The 22,784-nt window shown below is 64.6% G+C and overlaps 4 protein-coding genes across 4 annotated transcripts; 1 reads left to right on the top strand and 3 right to left on the bottom strand.

The window, feature by feature from the left end:
* The first annotated feature begins 4,067 nt into the window (after positions 1–4,067).
* Positions 4,068–5,000, top strand: LOC119236971 (olfactory receptor 1044-like). The gene has a single exon (XM_037500902.1). It carries the CDS (start codon positions 4,068–4,070, stop codon positions 4,998–5,000), a length of 933 nt encoding a protein of 310 aa, XP_037356799.1.
* Positions 5,001–7,636: 2,636 nt separating this feature from the next.
* LOC119236969 (olfactory receptor 5V1-like) lies at positions 7,637–8,441 on the bottom strand. Its single transcript, XM_037500901.1, has 2 exons — positions 8,010–8,441; positions 7,637–7,873 (listed from the first exon to the last, which is right to left on the bottom strand). The coding sequence occupies exons 1-2, from the start codon at positions 8,439–8,441 to the stop codon at positions 7,637–7,639; spliced, it is 669 nt and encodes a 222-aa protein (XP_037356798.1).
* A 7,047-nt stretch (positions 8,442–15,488) lies between these two features.
* On the bottom strand, positions 15,489–16,436 carry LOC119236968 (olfactory receptor 5V1-like). Its single transcript, XM_037500900.1, has one exon. It carries the CDS (start codon positions 16,434–16,436, stop codon positions 15,489–15,491), a length of 948 nt encoding a protein of 315 aa, XP_037356797.1.
* Positions 16,437–21,494: 5,058 nt separating this feature from the next.
* LOC119236967 (olfactory receptor 14A16-like) lies at positions 21,495–22,451 on the bottom strand. The gene has a single exon (XM_037500899.1). It carries the CDS (start codon positions 22,449–22,451, stop codon positions 21,495–21,497), a length of 957 nt encoding a protein of 318 aa, XP_037356796.1.
* Positions 22,452–22,784: the final 333 nt, after the last annotated feature.

Genomic DNA, 22,784 nt, shown 5'->3' with positions numbered 1-22,784 from the left:
GACGCGGCCGCCATGAGACCCGTCTGGGCCGAGCCGTGAGGAGGGCGCACTCGGGGAAGCAGGGCCAGTTGGAGGGACGGGGTCGTCCAGCGGGTGCACGGGCAGCTCAGGGGCTGGGAAGCAGGTGCCACCCATGGGCCACGGCTCTGGCATGGGGGGCCACTGGGCCGGGCCGGGCTCCCTCTCCCGACGCAGCTCATGGAGGTGGTGGTGCGGCTGCCCTAGTCTCACTCTCGGGTTGAGGGAATAGAACTGCAGTGAGACAGCGAAGCTCCCTCTTCTCACCGAGGTGGCTGCGGGGCGGGCGCTGGGCCGGGAGGCGCGTGCGTGGGGGCTTTTGGGACGACCCCGCAGGCCCCCAGCTTTGCTTGGGTTGCACAGGGGTGAGGCCAGGTGCCGACGAGGCCAGGTGGATGGAGGGGCCAGCGGGCCGCGTGCTGAGTGGACCCCAGCGAGGGTCGCGCCGGTGCAGGCCTGGCGTCCAGCGGGCACGGGGACATGGGCCAGGACCATGGGGGTGGGGGGGGGTGGGGACGCCAGACGCCCCAAGAAAATTAGCAACAATGTAGGAGAGTAATTCAAACACTGACAAGAGCATAAAATATGTCCAAGACAAATAGAACGCCCCCCGCCCCCCCCCTCAAGGAGCCTCCTCAAATGCGCCCCAACCAGGATCCCCACTGACGAGCTGGACCCGTCTGCTCACAGGGACGCCCCTGTGGGCTGTGCTGCGCCAGCCGGGGACTGATTCCCGGTCTCTGATCGCCAATTTGGGGAGCTGCGGGAAGCTTTGCCAGCAGTTCGGCCCCAGGGACATGCGCCGGGGCGCCGGGGTCGGGGACTCCTCCGTGGTCAGCCCCGGGGGACGCAGCCTCGCCCTCAGATGAGCTGACGGGCAGAGTTCAACAGTAAAAGCTACTGACCCGGGAAGGTGGCGGCAGCTCAGTCACCACTTCGCTCTCGGTGGGGCAGGGTCTGGGGATCCTCAAGGCACCACCGCTGACTGGCAGAGCTGGCACCCCCAGACCTGGACACTGGTGCCTGGCCTGGCCTTCCGAGCCGACGACTGTCCTCCCTGGAAACGTCTCTTACCTGTCCCGTGTAGCCGCTTGACCTCAAGTTTCCTGTGGGTTTCCTGTCCCACCTCTGACGGTCCTCGCTGCCCGGTCCTCGCTGTCCTCTGTGGCTCTAGCTGACCATAGACAATGCGGTGACGGCCGTTAGATTAAGCCGTCCAGGATCGTTTATCCAAAAATGTAAATCTGCGCCTGCAGTCTCCGGTGCTGGGCCCCGCTCTGCAGGCCCCAGGATGGACGCGAGGCCGGACGCCCCAAAACACGCAGGCTCAGGCAGGCCCGCACCCCTTTCCTGGCTGAGGCGGCCCCGACCCATGCGGCCCTGGCCGCTCAGAGGTGCTGACCCCGGTGCCCCACCCCAGGGCTCCTCCGGGTGCTTTTGTGCGACGTCTGGCCAGGCTGAGCTCGCGGGTCTCGGCGGCGTGTAGGCTGACGGGGAGGAGACGCCGGGACAGGTGAGGCCACGGGGAGGGTGAGACGTTCACTTTCTGTTTCCCAAGTGGGGCCGTGGCGGGCGGCCCGGGCAGCAGGTCCGGCCCTCGCGGTCAGCGCTGGTGATGATGGGGCCTCAGGCCTGTCGTGGGCACCGGGCGGCCGAGGTCGGCGCAAACTGCCCGAGGAGGCCCCTGCCCTAGACGTCGTCTTGCTGCCACACAAGCAGGGCTGCTTCCTCAGACGCCTGTCCTGTCCAGTCTGACCCGGGGACTGGCTGGCGCAGAGCGGGGGCGGGGCGGGGCTGGGGGCGGTGGGGGCCACACAGCTCCTGCGGGTATGCGGGGGTGGGGCAGTGCACACTCAGAGCTCCCCGGGCCCCCGGGTCTGCGTCAGGGTCTTTTCTGGACGGTGTCCCCTGCCTCTGTGGCCGTCGCAGGCGTCTGTCCCTCCGGGCTGACTGTGTGGCCTGTGTGGGGGCAGCTCCCGGGTGAGGACCGGGCCAGCCGTGAGCGCTGCCCAGGGGTGGTGGGTGGGCCCGGCGGGACCGGCTCACGCTGCGCTCCAGATGGCAGACGCCCTCCACGGGGCCGTCCAGTGTCTGACAGTCATGGCCACTTGGCCAAGCAGGCCCCCTCCCACCTGTCCATTAAGCCCCTGGGGCCAGGCTCACGTCCGCTGCCATGATGTGCAGCCTCGGGGCTCGGTCAGCCTGGCCACTGCTGCTCGGGAAGAGGTTGGACATCCAGGTGCACCTGACACCGACCGACCAGCGTCCAGGCCAGCCCAGGGGCCAGCTAGTGACTGAGGCGGGAGACAGACACCGTGGCTCCCCAGGGGATGGCCCCAGGCTCTGTGTGAATGGAAGGTGGTGGAGGGGCCGACTGGAGGGCCCTGGTGCAAGAGGGGAAGTTCCGGGGGTGCCATGGGGACACCATGGCAGGGGACTGTGGGGGGACCATGGGGGGTACCGTGGGGCCATTGAGGGTCGAGGCCATGTCCTGCTTTGCCGGGTTGCTCTGAGTGCTCGGGGATCTGTGTTCACGTAGGCCTGAGGCTGGCGTCAGGACAGGGTCTGGGTGGTGTCCAGTCCCCTCCTCAGGCGGGGCCGGGGGTTGCCGCCCTCATGAGTTCAGCCGTGGAGCCACCGAGGCTGCCCTAGAAGGAGTCACTGAAGCCACCCCGGCCCGGCCCCTGCCTGGCCCCGCTGTGGTCCCACTGTGCGCGTGTGACCCAGGGTGGCCGCCCCGACACCCCACTGGCCTCTCGTGCCCCTCATGGGCGGCCGGGCCCCCGGATTCCCTCCATGTCAGTGACCAGGACATGTCGCTTAGAATTTAAGTTGCTCATGAAGAGTCCAGGCTGACCTGCAGCTGTGGAGGCCGCGGCCCCGAGAGCACGAAGCCGGCCGTCAGGCCTCCCCGGGGCTGGCAGGTGCAGGGAGCCATCCAGGCCTCCAGGCCCCGTCTCAACCCCCAGCCCGCTCTCTGTCCCCTCCCAGGGAGAGAAATGGGCTCTGCTGCGGCCAGCCGGGGCGCGGGGGGTGAGCGGCAGGAGGATGGACCCCGGGCCGCATGGACCCCAGGAGGGGAGCCAGTGGCGAGGGGCAGGGTGGGGGTGATGCACGTCTGAGGGGTGACTGTGCCCTGAATCACACCAGCGTGGGAGCCAGTGTTGCCGCAGTTAAGAAATTTACTATAATTACGGACTTTAAAATAGTCACAGTCACCCCGGTTGTGACCCTGCAGTGAGCATCAGCGCTGCTGCGTGAAGAGGCTGTGCTGGGCCGTTCTCGCTCTTTTTTAAGAAGATTTATTTTATTTTTTATGCACACAAGAGCTGGGGGGAGGGGACTCCCCAGAGACAGAGTGGGGAGCAGAACAGGCAGACTGACGAAATCCACTGCTGAGGGGAGCAGCAGGAGACAGGAGGGGTCTGCCGCGCCATGTGGGTTTCTCTCTGGCCGGGATCAAGCTCGTGCTGCCGTGGCTGGCGATAGCGTGATAGGGCTGAGACCAAACCCCTGCGCCACCAGGGAGGCCACCTGGGGGCTGTTGTCTGTGGCGGGGGTGGAGCAGCCTGGAGCAGTGGGGCTGGCCGGGCCTCGGGAGCCGGACCTCTCCCGGCTGTGCTCACAGAAACCGTGAGAGCTTTGTCTCCTGGCGGCTGGCAGAGGCCGATCAGGGCCCTGCATCCCCCAGTCCCTTGTGGAGAGCCCGGCGGCCATGCACGTGCAGCTGCTGCCCGCCGGCGGGCGGCGCAGGCCCAGGGGCACGCTGACCAAGGGGTCTGCATGAAGCCAGCGTCTCAGAGCCCGCCGGCGAGCGTGAGGGCCCAGCAGGCCTCCGCAAATGCGTGTGATTCTCTTCCTTCTGTTTAGAGCCTCCTGTTCTCAGCCATCACAGGAGCAGCAGGAGGGAGACCTCGGGCGGGCGGCCGGGAGCCATGGTGGGGCCACCGCTTGGGGCCACCGTGTGCCTGTGCATCCCGCTCTGACGGCCCCCGAGGCCACCGCGCTCCCGGACAGTCTCGGCTCTTTATCCCCGACCCGGACGGGAAATGACCAATGAGACCGTGGCGACCATGGTGACCGAGTTCATCCTCAGGGGCTTCTCGGACAGGCCAGAGCTGCGGCCCGTGAGCACAGCCTGCTTCCTGCTCATCTACCTCTTCGCCCTGCTGGGGAACGGCTCCATCATCGCCGCGGTGACCAGGGACGGCCGCCTGCACACTCCCATGTACTTCTTCCTCAAGAACCTGTCCTTCCTGGACGTGTGCTACACCTCGGTCACCGTGCCCAGGGCGCTGGCCAGCACACTCCTGGGCTCGGGGGTCATTTCCTTTGGGGAGTGCGTGGCCCAGCTCTTTCTGTTTGTGACGCTGTGTGCGTCCGAGTGCTTCCTGCTCACCTCCATGGCCTACGACCGCTGCCTGGCCATCCACAGGCCCCTGCTCTACAGGGCCCTGATGAGCAGGAAGCTGTGCGTGGAGCTGGTCGCTGGGGCCTGGGTGGGCGGGGCCCTCTACGCCGTCTTCCACACGGCCAACACCTTCTCCCTGCCCTTCTGCGGCCCCAACGTCATCGACCACTTCTTCTGCGACAGCTCCCCCATCATGAGGCTGGCCTGCGCCGACCCCCACACCAACGAGGAGGTGGGGTTCGCCGTGGGCGGGTGTGTCATTCTTGGCGCCTTCGCCCTCACCCTGGTCTCCTACGCCCTCATCATCTCTACCATCGCGCAGATGCGCTCTGCCAGCGGGCGGCGGAAGGCCTTCTCCACCTGCTCCTCACACCTGGCCACCGTCGTCCTGTTCTACGTCACCGGGAGCTTTGCCTACCTGAGGCCGGCTTCCCACTACTCTCCCACCCAAGGGCGGCTGGTGTCTGTGTTCTACTCCATCCTCACCCCCAGCCTCAACCCTGTCGTCTACTGTCTGAGGAACACAGACATGCAGGCTGCCCTGAGGAAGCTCTTCGCCCCCTCCCCGTAGGCGGGTTTGTGTCCTGCTCAGACGTCACGCTGGGCGCTGACCTACAGGAAATGGACGCGTTTCTAGAAATAGGAAACCTAGCAAAATGGAACAGTAGAAAATGTGAACAGATTTATAATGAATAAGGACATTGAAGCAACAATAAGCTTCCAAAAAGGGGAACCTCAGGACTCTGGAACCATGGGTGGATTCTGCCAATTATTTGAAGGAGAATTAACACCAACCCTCCCAAAGCTCTTCCAAAAATGGATACAGGGAAAACTTTCTAACTCATTTTACGAGGCCAGCATTACCTTGACATTAAAACTGGACAAGGTACTGCAGGGAAATAAACCTAGGGGCCAATGTCCCTGGTGAACATGGCTGCAGCAGCCCTCAGAACACCCGCTGACGGTATCCAGGAACACGTTGGAGTGACCTGCACCGTGACCTAGCAGGGTTCACCTGAGGGGCAAGGATGGTTCAACCCCTGCAAATCAATAAACGTACAACAAATAAACAGAAATAGTATGACCTTCTCAATAGATACTGAGGGCATTTGACAAAATTCAACATCCATTAATGATAGAAACTTTCGATAAATGAGGTATCGAAGCAACATACCCCAACCCATATAAGTCACCCGTGACCAGCCCCCAGGACCTAGGTCAGGGCCAGCAGGGTGTCACCCTCACCACTGTGTCCATCACGGCAGTGGAAGTCCTCGCCAGAGCAGTCAGGGATAAAAAGAAACAGTTTATGGATCTTTCACCACAAAACAAATCTGTGAGGGAAGCAAGAAGCAGCCATATTGAGTGGTGGTAATGGAATGATTAGGAGCTCAAACTGAGCAGTAGTTTCTGCTTCCAAACAGGCCATTTTAAGCCATTTTTTGAATGTGAGACACCAATTACATTAAAACCCCAGAGAAAGATGAAATAAGCAGGTAAATGAATGAAAACTTAGGGGCTTCGGGGCACTTTACCAGAGAACTGTGGGGCATTGTACAAGACCTCGGGGCCTTTTACGGGAGGACTGTGCTCTAAGTCACGTTGCTTTGCCACGAGGGGACAAACACCTGCGTGGTTTTTCTCCAGTCAGCTCTGCGGTGCGCCCACGGCAGACACTCGCGCGTGACACCTGCTCTTGCAGAAATAAAGGAAAATAACGCTTACTAGCAGAAATAAGACAGAAAGATTAAGAATTTGTCCTAAAAAGCACCAGAGGACGTTCGATGACCTCTGCTGAGCTGTGAGTGGGGCTCCCTGGCCGGCCGAGTTGGGCGTCTGACTCGTGTCCGGCGGCCGTGGGCAAGCGGCATCCTCTGGGGTGTTTGCTTGAAGCAATGAGAATGGGAGAGAACTTCCGTGCTCCCCCACAAAGAAATCACGGCTCGTTCATTGTCGCCTCGTGGGCGGCAGCCTTGGGGGCGGCGCGGGAGGAGGAAACGCAGCTCAAAGCCCAGGCAGAGAGAGACCTGGGGGGCTCGGCCCCCGGAGATGCTGCCCCTTCCCCAGGGCCGTCTCGCAGTTCAGCAAAGGCGGCGAGTCCTGGAGGGGTGAGGGGGTGCGTGGTGGGGTGAGCACAGGGTGCACGAGCTGGGGGAGGGAGAGGGCTGCTGCCGGGCTCCGTGGTGCCCTCTGGTCAGACCTCCTCTTCCAGTTCCCGCTCTCATGCGCGTGTGCCCGTCCCGCGCGTAGCCCCGCGGGTGATGCTGCTTGGCTGCCCGGCGCTGCCGTCCTCAGCAGATCTCGACTCCCCAGAGTGTCCCTCATGCCAGGACTTTTGTCCCGGGGAGAGGCCCTGCCCAATTCTATGTGTTAGCTTGACCAGCAGGAACTCTGGGCGCCAAGACAGCACCCCGAGAACAAGGGGTTCAGGGGGGCACAGTTTATGTTGTGGTCAGCCTGTCTGGACGTAGATGGAGCTTTTGCACAGGGCCAGCTGCAGGCAGAGCGTGACCTCGGAGTGTGAGGCAGATGCCCCACGGACACCCGCGTGCAGGAGGAGGACGTGCCCAGCGGCACAGGGGAGGGTCTGGTGGCCCCGTGGTTTCTCTGTCCCTCACGTTCTTCGTGATGCGCCCAGACGGCATTGGGATGTGCTGGAGGGAGCCCCGATGTCAGAGCCTGGGGGTCGCCATGAGGGCCAGGGGGTGAGACTCGCATGGCGAACAGGACGCCCGGCGTGGGGAGCGGCCTCCTCTGGGCTTCCACAGAGCTCAGTCCAGTCCGGACAGAACACACTTCATGTTGCGGAGCCCTGGGGTGCCACCCCTGTCCCGCCAGATTGCAGGTGCCCAGCTGCAGCCTGTCCAGCCCCCCAGGAGAGCTGGGTCTTGCCGGGGCCCGGGGCTGGGGGAGGGTGGGACAGGAGGGCAGCAGCCCTTGGAGATGCCCGGCCCGGCCGCGGCCCTGCTGGCTCTGTGACGCGATGAGTGGCTTGTGCTCTGACCGTCCGTGGACCTGGTCATGACAGTAAAGTCCTGGTGGGCCGGCGTGGGGTGCCTGGGGCTGCCAGTGCACGTCCCGTGTCCTCCCACTCAAAGGACACTCTGAACAGTCGCTGGGACAGGTCAGGCTTGGGGTGACGGGCGCCTGGTCCTGGCGCGTGCATGCCCTTTGCTCACAGAACGCCCCGAAGGGGGCTCCCGGTGTCTAGAGACTTGTGACTCCTGCCAAGCGCGCGATGAGGGTGCCGTAGAACACGCTCACCACGATCAGGTGCGAGGAGCAGGTGGAGAAGGCCTTTCGCCGGCCGGCGGAGGACGAGAGCCTCAGGATGGAGGTCAGAATGCAGCTGTAGGACAGCAGGGTCCAGAGGAAGGGCGACAGGGACAGGAAGGAGGAGGCCAGGGCCACCCTCTCCACGGCCGCTGTGTCCGTGCAGGACAGCTTCACCACCGGGAAGAAGTCGCAGAAGAAGTGGTTGATGAGGTGGGGGCCGCAGAAGGTGAGGGTGGCGAGCAGCAGGAGCATGGCGCCCAGGAAGGCGAAGCCCCCCCAGCCAGGACCCCGTGGCCAGGCGCACGCAGGCCGTGCTGTCCATGAGCACCGCGTAGCGCAGTGGCCGGCAGATGGCCAGGTAGCGGTCGTAGGACATGGCGGCCAGCAGGAAGCACTCGGTGGTGAGCAGGGCGCCCACCACGTACAGCTGCGCCACGCAGGCGGCGAAGGGGACGGTCAGGCTGCCGGCCAGCACCTCCTGCAGCAGCTGGGGCGCGATGCTGCTGGTGTAGCCCACGTCCACGCAGGACAGGTGGCACAGGAGGAGGTACATGGGGGTGTGCAGGCGTGGGCTGGAGTGCACGGCCAGGATCAGCAGCAGGTTGCCCAGCACGGTGACCAAGTACAGGCCAAGGAACAGAGAGAAAAGCGCCTTCCCTGCGTCCCCGAGGTCCCCAAAACCCAGCAGGACCACGTAGGCGATGGTAGAGGCGTTCCTTCCCCGGTCTGCTGCCATCTGTGAACGACAGACAGGACACGGACACAGAGAAAGGACTTAGAACGCCGCTCACAGGCGGTGAGGCCCCAGCGCAGACAACCGTTCAGACGCCCGGGGCGGGTGGCCTAGCTCAGCAGAGCGCGCGAGTCAAGACGGAAGGTGTTTCCGGTTTTTCCAGTTTTATTGAGAAACAGCTGGGTGCACATTTACGAAGCCCAGTGTGTGGGTTTGACGCAGGCACACCCCGACTTGCCCCCTCGTCCCTCGTGCAGCTTCTACGCCCTCGTGCCTGCTTGGTCGGGGCCCCGGGCCGTCTCAGCCCAGCCCGCTCCTTCTCGCCTGGGTGGCAGGGCTGTTGTTCGTCTACACTGCTCCGCAATGAGGCTTTACCGCTGCTCTAGCAATTATTTGCCTTTCACGCAATAACAAACTTGTTCAGAATAGTAGGAATAGCTTATAGTTTGCATTTGGTGGTGTTCAAAAGTGTGTCAGACAGGAACGTCATGGAAACACAGAAGGAAACACACAGCAGGGCTACGCTGACTGGAACAGTGTGGCAGCCTGAGTTATTCCTTTTCCATGGGTGTTATAATGGCATGGAAAATGGGCTATTTTAAAATTCATAAACACTCTTGTGATTTTATTACCTTAAGTCGAGCATCTGCCTAAATGAGGAGCAAACGCAAGTACCCAAGAGCGGAGGCCGTGGCTGAGTTGGTCTCCTCCCCGCCCTCATGGGCCTGGCCGCTCGCAGGTGTCTGTCCGCTCTGCTCCTCCTCTCACACCTGTGCCTCCTGCATGAGCATCTTCTCTCGGGGGGAATCAAGAGCTATCAACACTGGGCCTCCCTGGTGGCGCAGGGGTTAAAGACAGAGCTATCAAGCTGTCACCAGCCTCTGCAGCACGGGTTGGATCCCCGGCCAGGGAGCCACCCACACGGCACAGCAGACCCCTCCTGTCCCCCCGCTGCTCCCGTCAGCAGTGTACCTCAGTCAGCCTGCCTGTTCTGCTCCCCACTCTGTCTCTGGTGAACCCTCCACCCCCACCCCGCACCGCTGGCCTACACCCCAGTTCTTGTATGCATAAATAAATAAATCTTTAAAAACAAGAGTTATCAATATTGAAAAATCATGAATCTGCTTTTTAAGCCCAATGGGCTGCTGATGCAGTCGCCTGACACGGCACGGTGCACATTTGAGATGCTCTCCTAGACCTGAAATCCAGTCCCTATATGGCTAAATCTTGCCCACGTTTCTGTTTTTATGGTTCAGATTTGATTTTTAAATGAGTAACTATTCGTTTTTGCACATTTCCAAGCAGCATGCATGCCCTTCAGAAGCGGCCGTTGCTCCGATTTCACCAGCGCAGCGTCCCCTTCACAAGCCCACGTCCGCGAGCCCCTCCCACCTCCCTCAGCTCTGGGCCCACCGCTGGCCGAGTCTGCCGGGAGCTCTGGATGCGCCTCCGGGCTCAGCATCTGTTCTTCAGTCGCTGATATTGTGAGGGTGAGTGGATGCTCCTCTGGGCCCTGGTCTCGGGGCGCAGGGCCAGCGTGGGGCCCATGGGGTCCTCTTGTAACTGCGAGGTCCTCAGCCCAGTTTTCCAAGAACATCCACTGATCACCCTGACACACTCCTCCCCTTCACTCCCCTGGGCACCAGCTGGTAAATCTTGAGTCCTGGCTCTTAAAAATCAGTCAAATCACCTGCAGACCCCCCTGTGCTCACAGCAGAGCGACTCAGAGCTGCGAGTCTCTGCAGGTGGGTGAAGCAGCCTCCGTGCTCAGACGAGGAGTCCGGCCGGCCAACCTGCCGACCTCCAGCCTCCAGGGCCTCGGCTGACCCCTGGACGGCTCTGAGCCCTTCATGCCCAGCACTGCACCCCAAGACGCCTCTGCTGTCCGCTCCCCACCAACCCCCACCCCTCAGCTGTTGCCTGCTGGGCTGGAAGTCGGCACCTGAATCGTGGGGTTCGCCTGACATGACATGCCCTTCTGAGGTCACATGACTGTAAGCTCGGCACCCGCCTCCTATCTGGTGAGTTTGGGGGTGAGTAACCTCGCCCTGGGTTCGCAGGGAAGTGGAATAGCCCGGGGCTCGTGCACAGCTGACGTCAGACGAGTGGAGCCGCGGCGACATTTCGTGGGTGGTTTTTAGAGGGAAACAACGGTGAGAATAGAAAATACGTCAGAGATGGGAGGAGTGTCCTCTAAGAAGCATGAATCGAGCTGCGTCACGCAGGGGGTCCAGCGTGGACGGCCTTTCAGAAGGTCTTTCAGAAGCAGGAACCATCCACGTGATTTAACTACGTACCAGACACGAGGCGGGCGCTGAGCTTACGGCCATGTGACGCCAGCAGGGCACGTCAAGTCGGGAGAACCTCACCATTCAGGTGCCGACTTCCAGCCCATCGGGCAAAAAATTAACAAAGGGGAGCACATTCCGTTCAGAGCCTCCCGGGAGCCCCTCGTCGGGGCCGCACGGTCCCAGCTGGTCACTTCCCACGCGCGGGAACCGAGAACAGTGCAGACAATCAGCCCGATCTCCCCGCTATAAATGTCACGTTTCCAACCGTGAGGTTCTTTAATTAGGACATTTTAACCAGGACAAGGAGCAGAGAGGAGCTGGCGGAGGAGTCGGGCGGGGGGGGGACGCGGCAGCGGCCTGGTGGCCGGCCCTAGCCCAGAGCACCCCGCCCTCCGGGGGTGCAAGCAGGACCTCGGCGCAGCGCCTGGAGCGCTCGCCTTCCTCGGGGCACCACGTCGAGTCCCGGTGAGCGCGGCAGAGAAGCCCTGGCCCCCCGGGTCGCCCCCCGCCCCCACCCCTGGAGCCCCCGCCCTGAGCCGGTCACTCTCGTGGCCTGAGAACCTGTGACCTGGGCCAGGTGAGACCCCTCGTCTCACAGACCTGGCCCTGCCCCCGCCGCCCCTGATCACCTGCGGCCTCCCGCGGCCCCGGCCGGTCCCCGAGGCAGGGCAGGGCGGGGCTGGGCTCCTGCGGGCTTGGCGCTGAGGACCGCACCGGCCAGTACCGAGGCCGCTGAGCCCACGGGCCGTCCTCTGCCTGTGCTTTATAGTTGCCGCAGCTCCCAGCTCCCAGGTGCCTGCAGGTCGCGAGGCGGCTCCCCAGGGAGAGTCTTCTGCGCGTTCCCTCTCCGGAGGTTTCACCTGAGCCGCGCGGTGTCTGCGGGGCCGTCACGGGGCCAGGCGCAGGCCAGCAGCTGCGGGGACCCCCCACTCCGTCGCGCCCCGCCAGGTCCCTCCGCTCGCTTGCCTCTTCCCGCCTCCCCTTTGCATCATCTCCCCCTCCCCGCACATCCCGCCAGGCTCTGCTCCTTTCTCTCCTCTCTGCCCACCTGAGGTCACTCTCGGGAAACAGAAAACCGACAGGGACGGAAGACCAGCGGCAGCAGAGACCCTTTCTGAGGGAGACACACGTGCTCAGGCGCTCTCTCCTGGGAATCACTCGGACAGACACCCGCGAGGACCTTCTCTCCAAGGGCCCAGCGCCGCGGGGACGCGCGCCTACTCTGCAGCGTCCAGGACCCCGGAGCACCTGGCTTCGGCGAAAACCAAGGCAAGCGCAGCCCCTTCCTTCCGGACGGCGCGCTGGCGGCTGCAACGCTCCATCGGCGCCGACACACGTCCCCGGACACACGTCCCCACGCACAGCCCAGGCCACGGGGCCGGCGCCCTCTGGCGAGAGACCCTGAGGTTCCGCGGAGAACGAAACGCAGCTGAGAACAGACAGGACGCAGGAGGGGTGGGCGTCTCGGGGAGCCCCCAGCGCATCGCGGGGCGTGCCCCAGGAAGGGCTGATTCCCCCGAGAGAGGAAAATAAACAAGAACGAGGAAAATGAAGCGCAGGTGAAAGGACGCACGCGTTTCAGAGAAGCAGAGGCCACAGACCCCGGCTAGACGCGGGCCCAGCGCGGCGCCCCAGCCCGCCCGGCACCCCAGGGCGTCCTCTGATCTCAGGTTCCCCCCCAAGCAAACCCAGCACAAAGACAAATAAAACGTGTATTTGTGAAAGCTCCGAAGCAAGCGTCCTGACTACTATTTCTTAGAGAGAGGTAGGCGTGCTCGGCTGCCGCGTGCGCCTGCGTGGGCCCCTACGGCGCGAGAATTAGGAACGAGAAAAGGGGGCGCGGGGCGCAAACCACACGAGCTGTCGGAGATTTAGGGTAATTTACTAAATGTTTAGGACAACACGCATTCTTTCAATAGAAAATTGAGGGGTTGTTTTTATTTTATTATTTTTTAAAGATTTATTTGTATCCATTCATGCATGCAAGAGCTGGGGCACAGGCCAGAGGCGTGCGGGGGGGTGAGAGGACCCACCAGAGACAGAGTGGGGAGCAGAACAGGCAGACTGACTGAGGTACACTGCTGAGGGGAGCAGCGGGGAGACAGGAGAGGTCTGCGCGCCCTGTGGGCAGCTCCCAGGCCGGGCATGGACCTCTGCGGACAGCTTCACAGTGCTGAGACTTAACCCCTGCACCCCCAGGGAGGCCCCATGAGGGGTTGTTTCTAAATTACATTTTAAACCAGAAAAGAAAATTCCTATCTCAGGTTATACATTATTTATTAATTCTCAAAAAATTTATTTCATGTTGTCCTAAATGTCATCTGCCAAGTCTTTTGGGTTTTGTTTTCATGGTTTCTTATCTCAAGCTCCTTGTCTTCATTTTCATCCCCTAAGCTGACTTCAGGGGAAATTCTTGTATCATGCTGGAGTGATGCACCCCATGCAGTGCCCAGCTGGACCTCTGTGACTGGCTGGACCTCCAAGCTCCGGCTGGACCTCCGTTTCCCCCCAGTTGGACCTCTGTGCCCCCCGGCTGGACCTCTGTGCCCAAGGTTGGGCCTCTGTGCCCCGGGCTGAGCCTCTGTGCCTGGTTGGACCTCTGTGCCCGGCTGGACCTCTGTATCCAGCTGGACATCTGTTTCCCCCCAGTTGGATCTCTGTGCCCCCCAGCTGGGCCTCTGTGCCCCTGGCTAGACCTCTGTGCCCCTGCCTAGACCTCTGTGCCCCGGGCTGGGCCTCTGTGTCCCCGGTTGGGCCTCTGTGCCTGGTTGGACCTCCATGCCCGGCTGGACCTCTGTACCCAGCTGGGCCTCTATGCCCCCCGATTGGACCTCTGTGCCCCCAGCTGGACCTCTGTGCCCCGGCTGGACCTCTGTGCCCTCGGCTGGACCTCTGTGCCCTCGGCTGGACCTCTGTACCCAGCTGGGCCTCTATGCCCCCCGATTGGACCTCTGTGCCCCCGGCTGGACCTCTGTGCCCCGGCTGGACCTCTGTGCCCTCGGCTGGACCTCTGTGCTCTCGGCTGGACCTCTGTACCCAGCTGGGCCTCTATGCCCCCCGATTGGACCTCTGTGCCCCCAGCTGGACCTCTGTGCCCTCGGCTGGACCTCTGTGCCCTCGGCTGGACCTCTGTACCCAGCTGGGCCTCTATGCCCCCCGATTGGACCTCTGTGCCCCCGGCTGGACCTCTGTGCCCCCGGCTGGACCTCTGTGCCCAGCTGGGCCTCTGTGCAGGAAGCCGGTGTTCTTCCTAACAGCTCTCCTGCTCGGCGGCCTCGGTTTTCTCTCCCTCCCAGAGGTTCTCTCCAGCGCTGGCCGCCGGCCGGTGCGAGGGGCCCATCTGAGGACAGCCCCGCTCCCAGCCCTGTCCTCTCACCTCACGTCAGGAGCGAGGGCGCTTCCTCTCATCCGCTGCTTAGACAGCCCTAAAGGCCGCCCGGCCTCATTCAATGGGATTGTGTCTGCAGGACCAGGAGGCCAAGGGGGGCTGAGGGGGGACCAGGTGGTAGCGAGGAGGGATTGGGGAGGAGGGGGAAGCCCAGGGAGAGGCCAGGGAGAGGCCGGGGGGGCCAAAGGGAGGGGGCGCAGGTGGGCGCAGGGTGCACAGCTCTACCCACTAGCTGGGCCGCCGTGGTCCGATGGAGACCAGGCCCCGGAGGCCAGTGTGAGGGGCGAGGCCTGGGGTGGCGGGAAGCAGGAGCAGCCTCGGAGGGGAGCGCGCTGCAGGGAAACGGCCTCAGACAGGGTGCAGTTTCTTTACAAAGTGAAGAACAGAAATTCACACGGCTCAGTCCCCCCACTTCTGGGTATTGATCCCCAGAACACAACAGCACTGTTGAGAGCGGCGTGGGCACCGTGTTTATTGCTGCACCCGCCTGCTGGCCCGAGCCGGACGCAGCTGTGCCCACGCGCACCGGCCAGTGACCCCACAGCCAGGCTGGGCCCGTGGGCGCCGCGGGGCACCGTCCGGCAGGAGGTAAACCTGTGGCTTCCCCCAGAGAACACGGGTCAACTCAAGAAAGCAAACAAACTCTGCAGCTGAGACACCGCAGCGCCCGGAGGGGGAGGGGTGGTGAGCAGGATGGGGAGGGGCACGGCCTGCGGACAGAGGCCAGGGCAGGGGGCTGCGGGAGGCCGGGAGGGGAGAGGGCGCCTCTGCGGGGCGCGTGTGGAGCTGAGTGCCTTGTCCCTCTGACTCACGATCCACGCGGCTGGCTCGGCCGCCGGAGCCCTCCGGGCGCACAACGGGGGCCACTTCCGTGAAGCAAAGGGCCATAAAACCAGACGAGCCTGCGGAGCCCGTGGCAGGAAACGTGAGGCGTTTTGGGGAAGTGAGGCTGGTCCCTGGCTGTGTCCGTCCTGCTGTCCTCTCGGGCCACGAGGTGTGAAACCAGACCCCGGCGGGAGCAGAGTGCGGGCTGCCCACCTGGGTCTCAGAGGAGCAGGAAGGGAGCAGAAAGGACAGGCGTGAAGGGCACTCCGTGGACGGCTGAGGAGGGGACAGGACCGGAGGGGCTGCTGGGCGAGGGCGAGGGAGGGGACGGGCACGTCGTGATGCGGGTCAGTCCCGGTGGCAGAGAGAGGGGGGTGCGGGCTGGGGAAGATGACGGACGGACGGACGGACGGACAGACACATGGAGCTGAGCGGTGGTTGCTGTCTAGGGATTCCCGTGCGTGCGCAGCAAGCGTCCACGCAGCCGCAGAAACGCCCCTTCTGTGCGTCCTCGACCCGCGACCCTGAAGGGGCGGCTCTGCCGCGTCAGGCCGCCTGCAAGGACCCCCGGCCACAGCACACCCTCCTGAGGGCTCCCTTCACCTCCGCGTTTCTCAGGCTGTAGATCATGGGGTTCAGCATCGGGGTGATCACCCCGTTCAGCATGGAGATCAGCCTGTCTCGGGCTGGGGTGTGCTGAAGGGATGAGGGGCGGAGGTAGGTGAATATGGTTGTGCCGTAGAACAGGCAGACCACCAGGAGGTGGGACGCGCAGGTGGAGAAGGCTTTGCGCTTCCCCTCCGCCGACCGGATCTTCAGGATGGTGGAGATGATGTAGATGTAGGAGACAAAGGTGACCAAGGAGGCACCGATCCCCAAGATACCCGCTTCTACTAGAATCAGCATTTCTGCCACATAGGTGGACGAGCAGGACAGGGCCACCACCAGGGGGATGTCACAGTAGTATTGGTTGACCCGGTTGTTGCTGCAGAAAGTCAGGCTGAAGGTGGACACCGTGTGGATCAAGGAATTGAGATTCCCTGCCACCCAGGTCCCGGCCGTCAGCAGGACGCAGCGGGCTTTTGTCATGATGAGGGAGTAACGGAGGGGGAAGCAGATGGCCACGTACCGGTCATAAGCCATGACAGACAGGAGGAAGACCTCGGTCCCCACCAGGGCCACCAGGAAATACAGCTGCAAAGCGCACCCGAGGAAGGAGATGCTGTTCTGCTCGGTCAGGAGGTTGTCCAGCATCTTGGGCACAGTGGCCGTCGGGCAGAATATGTCCAGGAGGGACAGGTTGGCCAGGAAGTAGTACATGGGCGTGTGCAGCTTCGCGTTGGCCCCAATGGCCAGGAGGATGGCCCCGTTCCCCAGCAAGGTGACCTGGTAGATGACGGCAACGACCACAAAGAGGGGGTACCGCACCTCGGGGAGGTCGGAGAGCCCGATGAGCACGAACTGCGTCACGGCGGTGCGGTTGTCCACGGCCATCTCCCCCACACCGGGTCCTTCTGCGGGGACGGAGCCAACAGCACCGGTTAGAAAAAATGCAAAGAGCCCAGTGGGCGGATCTGGAAGCCGCTTGGCGGGGGCTGCTGCTCCGTCAGGGCGGTCCTGTTGGAGGTAGAGACCCCACAGGTAGAACCGCTGTTAAAACTTCTCCTGAGACCAGTAACAACGATGCGGTGTGTGTATACACACGTCACACGTGTCACATGCATGTGATGGGATGCTACACCGCGGTAAGTAATAAGAGGGAATCCGCCGTCTGTGGACGTCCCGGGCCTGGAAGGGACGGTGGGAGGGAAACAGTCAGAGGACAGCGATGGACACGGTCCTGTCTCACCTGGGACGTGAGAAACCAAGCAAGAGAATGACCACGGAAACACACGCCTTTACACGCTGACCACAGACCGCGCCGCCAGAGCGGGGCCAGCCGGGCTGAGAAGGCCAGGAGGGGGCGAGGGCATATAAATGGCTCGGGGGGGCACATCTGGACCTGTCGAGCTGGGAGCCAGGTGTACCCTGAACTGCTGACAGCCCCAGAGTCTAAATTTTGAATCCAATTCCTCTCCCTGACGTGAAGCATATTCATGACATTTCAGAGACAAATAATAAATCTCTTACATAATAAAATGAAAGCAATTGAATTCCCTGTTGTGAAAACAAACCTTGGCGGATCCTGCTGTGGATCCCCAGGAGCCCAGGACCCTCCACGCGGCGTTCTAGCCCCTCCCCAGATGGGCGGATGCCGCCCCCTGCCCCGCCTGCCCCATCCCGACTGCCCCATCCCCGGCCCGTCCTGGCCACGGCCTTCCAGGCAACAGCGGTGGCTGCCGGTCTGCAAAGCGCTGCCTCTTCTGGGTTTCCACGGGAGCTTCAGTGTCTGCCTCAGGGGACCTGAGAGCCGCCGTGAGAGCAGCCGAAGATGCCCAGCCACGGGCTGTTTCCACAGCACCAGCGTCCACTCCCAGCTCTGCAGTGAGCACGGTAGGGCTGGGGGGAGCTCCTGAGGGTGGCGTCACTCTGCGCCTCCAACAGCCGGCGGTCAGCCCCAGCCTCCCGGCTCCCGCCTGCTCCCTGAGCCTGGGGACGCCCCGTGGACGCACAGCACACTTGGCTCGGGCTGTGGGCAGCGGACACGCTGGGACGGGGCTAGGCACTGGGCTGGCAGCCTGGACGGTTCCTCCCGGACTCACCTCTGCGCAGGGCCACGGCACAGCCACAGGGAGCCCCAGCGACCAGTCACAGGAGCTGCCGTCAGAGAGCAGCCCGGACACTGGGCACCATGGACACTGAGCTCAGGGGACACACAGGCCCTGCCCACTGCCTGGCGGCCCCGGCCAAAACTCACGTTCTCCTCGTGGCACGCAGGTCTGGGGCGCCCCGACCCGGCCCTTCCACAGCCGCCTCCAAACCCAGCAGGCTGAGGGCGGTGCCCAAGGACTAGGCGGCCCAACAGCTCTGCCCGCCCCGCAGCCTCCGCAGGGGGTGGGGGGGACAGGCCCTGCACCCTGCTGGATGCCCTGCAGGACATGCTGCCCCTGGCCTGGGCATCCGCCCTGGACACAGTGCCCCAGACACCACCTGTGCGCCCGGTCCCCCGACGACCCACCGGCTCGGCCGCAGCAGCTCGCACTCGGAGCGCCCAGGCACCTGACGCTGAGTCCAGTCCCGACCCCGCGGGCTCTGCCCTCCAGAGGGTGCGTCGTCGGCGCCGCGGCAGGAGCATAGCAGCCCGAGGGCAGGGCCCCTCTTATGTGCTCATCGCTGCCCGCGGCTCCCAGGAGGAGTCAGGGATGGGCCCGGGGGCCTCCCTCCCAGCCTGGACCCCTGCCAGCTCCCGGCCCCCAGGGCCCTTTCCGCCACGTGGGCACCCCCTTGGCAGCCGTCACTGTGAGGAGAGAGCGTGGAGGCGGCTGAGCCCCACAGACTGACCACGGGCCCTCCGTGGCCGAGGGCGCTGCCCCAGGAGAGCCAGGAGACGGTCAGAGTGGGTTCCTGGCCTGCGGCCGCGCCCCCTCCCACCCCAACTGGCTGCTCCTCCTTGAGCCACAGCCGCGGACTGCAGACCACGTCCACACGCGCTGGGACCCCTGCCAGGCCGAGGCGGCTCAGCGGCCCCCACTCCACGCTGCAAACGGCAGGCCCGGTGGCGCGGAGGCGGCTCAGCCCAGCTGCGAGGGCCTGCGGCGGGAGCAGACAGAGGACACACTCGGGCCGGGGAGGGCCCGGCTCCTGGGAGCAGCGGGGAGGGACCGCCCTGCCCTCACGGCGTCCCCTCGGGTCTTTCAGGCCTGGGCAGGTCAGCTGAGGGCAGGAGCCGCCGAGGGCGCCAGGGGACCTCGGGCCGGCTGTGCTGGGGTGCGCTGCCTCCCGCAGGCTGGACGAGGGCGACAAGCCCGCAAAGCGCTGGACCCCCTGGGCCTTTGGGCACAGACGTGGCGCCCACACAGCCGGGAGGATTCCAGGGCTCCCCTGGTGCCCCCCTCGCCACTGTGCCCAGACCCGAGAACACGCCTCCAAGTGACTCTCCTTCTGCAATGAGGAGACACCCACGGACGTGTCTCCCAGCGCCACCCTAGGACAGGCCCTGCCCAGAAAACCAGGGGTCCCTGCACCACGCCCCCACCCCCCCGTACCCCGCCCTCACCCCACTCTCGCCCCACCCCATGCAACCCTCAAGCACCACCCCTCACCTCTGCACACACCCTGCATTCTCCCTCTGCACCCCACCCCACCCCCATCCCCACCCACCCCTCACCCACCAAACACACTGCACCCCATTATCCCACCTCTGCACTGCACCCCACCCGGCACAAGACCCTGCCCCACAACCCCCACACCCACCAACCCACCCAGAACACCCCGCCTGCCCCAGACCCCACGGGGAAGTGCTCCCGCTGCGGCCCCCACACGCTGTCCTCGGCTGCAGAGCCCGCGTCTCCCCCGTGGCTGCCCCGCGCTGCTGGCGGCTCCTCCCCTCTGCCCCGGAACAGCGTCCCCCTCGTTGTCCTCTGGGCCCCGGGGGCGAGTGTGACCCTGTTGGAGTTCGCGCTGTCCTGGGTCTCCCGGCGCCACGACCCTCCCCGGCCTGGTGGGCGCGAAGCCCCGCTGGCCTGGCCCTGCCCTTCCCTCCGCTCCGGGGTCCGCCTCTCCGGGGCACCCGCGGGCGTGGGGCGCGGGGCTTTCCCGGGGCCCGCTCGCGCCTGCTCAGAGCCCCTGGCCGGGGAGACCCCAACCTGAGCACAAGCCCCTTCTTGAAGCTGACTCTCGGGGCTGTTTATCAACGAGGCCATGATGAACGGGAGGGTGGAGGGTCGGCTTCTGAGCCGCTTCTCAGACCAGGCGCGGTGCCCGCGGCCCCCGCCAGCCCCCGCCAGCCGCTGTCTCTCCCGCTGCAGCGGCGCTCAGCGGCGGGTTCACCCCGCGTCCTCCTGCGGGAGTTACCACACTCCGCCCGCAGCGGAGCACGTTTCCGGACACCACCCTCGGGAAGTCCCCCGTGCGACGACGGGGCACCCAGAGCCCGTGTGAGGCCCCCGGCGGCCGCGCCCAGGCCCCGTGCCCAGGAGGGCGACTCGCAGACGCGCCAGAGCGCAGACCCGGTCCTGCGTCAGCTGTCGCGGCCACTCACATAGCACACTGATTCCTGTGTGTGGTTCAGTCATTTTACCACCCAGATTACCAGCACCGATTCTGGGGTGTCTGGAAATGCTCCTCATCAAATACTGCCATGCCCACCCCCTCAGACCCCCACCACGCTCCGCCCCACCCCCACCCCAGGCCCACCAACCAGCCCCGCAGCACCCCCACCCACAACAAAGCGCCCCACCCTGCCCTAGAGGCACCCCTGCTGCGCACCACAGCAGCTCAGGCCTCCGGCCTCCGGGCCGGGAACGCCCCGCGAAGTGGAGCCGGGCCACCCTGCGCAGCGCCCCCCGCACGTCCTTGTTCCGCAGGCTGTAGACCAGGGGGTTCAGCAGCGGCGTGAGCACCGTGTAGAGCAGCGAGAAGAGCTTGTTGAGGCTGAGCGCGGCCTCCGACGGGGGCGTCATGTAGGGCCGGGAGGCCAGTTCACACGCAGGCGCCCCCAAGGGCCGGGTGGGGTGAGTCTGGGGAGCGGGCGGGGGTGGGTGAGGGTTTTAATGACACAAATGGCGCAGACCCCTTCGCAGCCTCACACCGGGGTCAGCTCGCGCCTGCGTCCTCGGCACAACAGCAGTCCCCAGCGCCCTCCCTGGCCGCGGGCAGGGGTTGCCTTCCGGGCGAGCCCTTGGGGACGTGCTGGCCCTACTGCCCACCCCCAGCAGGGCTGCCGAGCCCGCCGTGGTGGACGGCGCTGGAGCCACGGAGCCAGCCCCCCACGACATCTCCACTCAGGCCAGCGGCCTCAGACCCGAGCCCCCGTGTGTGGGGAACAAGGTGCAGCTAAGACCCGGCCCTGTTCCCTGCGCACCTGCAGCTCGAGAACTGGGTCCCCGGCTTGGGGGAACCCCGAGGAGTCTGGGCCTGGGGCGGTGGGGCCCCGCAGGCCGCGTGCGTGTGAGTGGGTGAGTGTGAGCGAGTGTGCGTCCAGCCCAAAGCCCTGCCAGCCACGGGTGAGGTCAGAGGCGTCTGCAGACACCCTGCACGTCACTGCCCACCGCCCTGCCCCTGCCCAGGGACCCCTGAGCTGGCTGTGCGGGGGTGCCGGGGGAACGGGCCTCCCTGCGGGCCCAGGCTCTCACCGTGCAGGGCGGGGCGGTGTTGGACTGGCCTCCGCGGGCTCGGCTGCGCCGGTGAGCTGCGCCTTCTGGCCGGGTGGTGCCGACGCGAGGTCAGGAGACACCGGAGTGGTGACGGGGAGGACGGTGCCGCCGTGCGCTGCTGTCCTCAGGGGGCCTGGCTCTTTCTGGGTCTTCCTGCCGCCCTCGCCGAGCTCATGGCCTCCCGCCCACTCCGTCCTCAGCCTCGCCTGGGGCGGCTCCGGGATGTCCAAAGTGCATCCCCCAGGACAACCCGGCAGTGACCCCCACAGCTGTGCACTGCACAGGCGGGGGCACAAGACTAGGGCCCTCGGCCCAGACCGCCTGCCTGGTGGCCGCCACTGCCGGCCAGCGCTGTCTGCAGGCTGGCCCTCAGCTCCCTGTTCCTGAGGCTGTAGATGAGGGGGTTGGTGGATGGGGGCACCACGGTGTAGAACACGGACAGCGCGGCGTCCTGAGCCGACGCCTGGGCTGAGGGAGGCTTCAGGTAGACCAGGGCCCCTGTCCACAGGAACACGGTCACCACGACCAGGTGGGGGACGCAGGTGGACAGGGCCTTGGACCTGCCCTCTAGGGAGGAGATCTTCAGCACGGCCGAGAAGATGTGCGCGTAGGAGAATGAGATGTAGATGAAGCAGGCGGTGGAGACCATGGCCGTGGCCACTGTCACCGACGCCTCCCCGAGGTTGGTCTTGGTCTCTGAGATCAGAATCACCTGCGGGATGTCGCAGAAGAAGTGGTGGATTTCCCTGGAGACGAACCTTGTCCAGCAGAAGGTGGCCGCGGTGTGCATGGTCCCCGAGACCCCCGCGCCCAGGTACAGTGCCCCCACCATGCGCCCGCAGGTGCCCCTGCTCAGGAGCGCCTCGTAGTGCAGCGGGCGGCAGATGGCCACGTAGCGGTCGTAGGCCATGGCCGTGAGGATGCCCATCTCGGCCGAGGCGAACGCCACGATCCCAAACACCTGAAAGACGCAGCCCAGGAAGGAGATGGCGCTGCGGCCCGCCAGCACGCTCAGCGCGAAGGCCGGCACTGTGGTGGAGATGAAGCAGAAGTCCACCAGGCTCAGGTGCTGCAGGAAGAAGTACATGGGTGCGCGCAGCCGCGCGTCCCAGGCCACCAGCCCCACGATGAGCCCGTTCCCGCACGTGGCCGCCAGGTAGGCCAGGAGGAGCAGCGCGCCCAGTGCTGCCTGCATCGCGGGGTCAGCTGAGAAGCCCAGGAGGAGAAACTCCGTGATGGCCGTGAGGTTGCTCATCTGGCCGCGGAGGGCGGGCTTGCGTGTGCCGCAGGACACAGGACACAGGACACAGGCGTGGCGGAGGCTGCGGGCGGGCGGCTCCGTGGGTCCGTCCCAGTGGGTCCTCTCAGTGCGTCTGCATGCGCTTGTGCGAGCAGGCGTGACAGCGGGTGTGACCGGGCGTGGTGCAGGTGTGGGTGCAGGCGTGAGCAGGTGTGGGTGTGTTTGTGAGTGTGAGCAGGTGTGCAGCCGGTGTGTGCGCGTCCTGTGCCCGGGTGTGCAAGTGTAGCTGCACGTGTGCGCGTGTACCTGTCAGTTACTGAGAACAGCTGGAAAATAGCACAGGGCCAA

This window comes from Talpa occidentalis, unplaced genomic scaffold (assembly GCF_014898055.3).
Source record: "Talpa occidentalis isolate TD23 unplaced genomic scaffold, MPIMG_talOcc4v2.1 talOcc4.9, whole genome shotgun sequence".
Lineage (NCBI taxonomy): Eukaryota > Metazoa > Chordata > Mammalia > Eulipotyphla > Talpidae > Talpa > Talpa occidentalis.
Note: the sequence above shows the minus strand (reverse complement) of the source record. Positions and strands in the feature narration are given on the sequence as shown.

Excerpts from the sequence above, each read along its gene's own strand:
- LOC119236971 (XM_037500902.1), top strand. The coding sequence starts at position 4,068 with ATGACCAATGAGACCGTGGCGACCATGGTGACCGAGTTCATCCTCAGG.
- LOC119236969 (XM_037500901.1), bottom strand. The coding sequence starts at position 8,441 with ATGGCAGCAGACCGGGGAAGGAACGCCTCTACCATCGCCTACGTGGTC. Across the intron at positions 7,874-8,009 it reads TCATGGACAGCACGGCCTGC|CTGTCCTGCACGGACACAGC; the intron begins GTGCGCCTGGCC and ends CCGGTGGTGAAG.
- LOC119236968 (XM_037500900.1), bottom strand. The coding sequence starts at position 16,436 with ATGGCCGTGGACAACCGCACCGCCGTGACGCAGTTCGTGCTCATCGGG.
- LOC119236967 (XM_037500899.1), bottom strand. The coding sequence starts at position 22,451 with ATGAGCAACCTCACGGCCATCACGGAGTTTCTCCTCCTGGGCTTCTCA.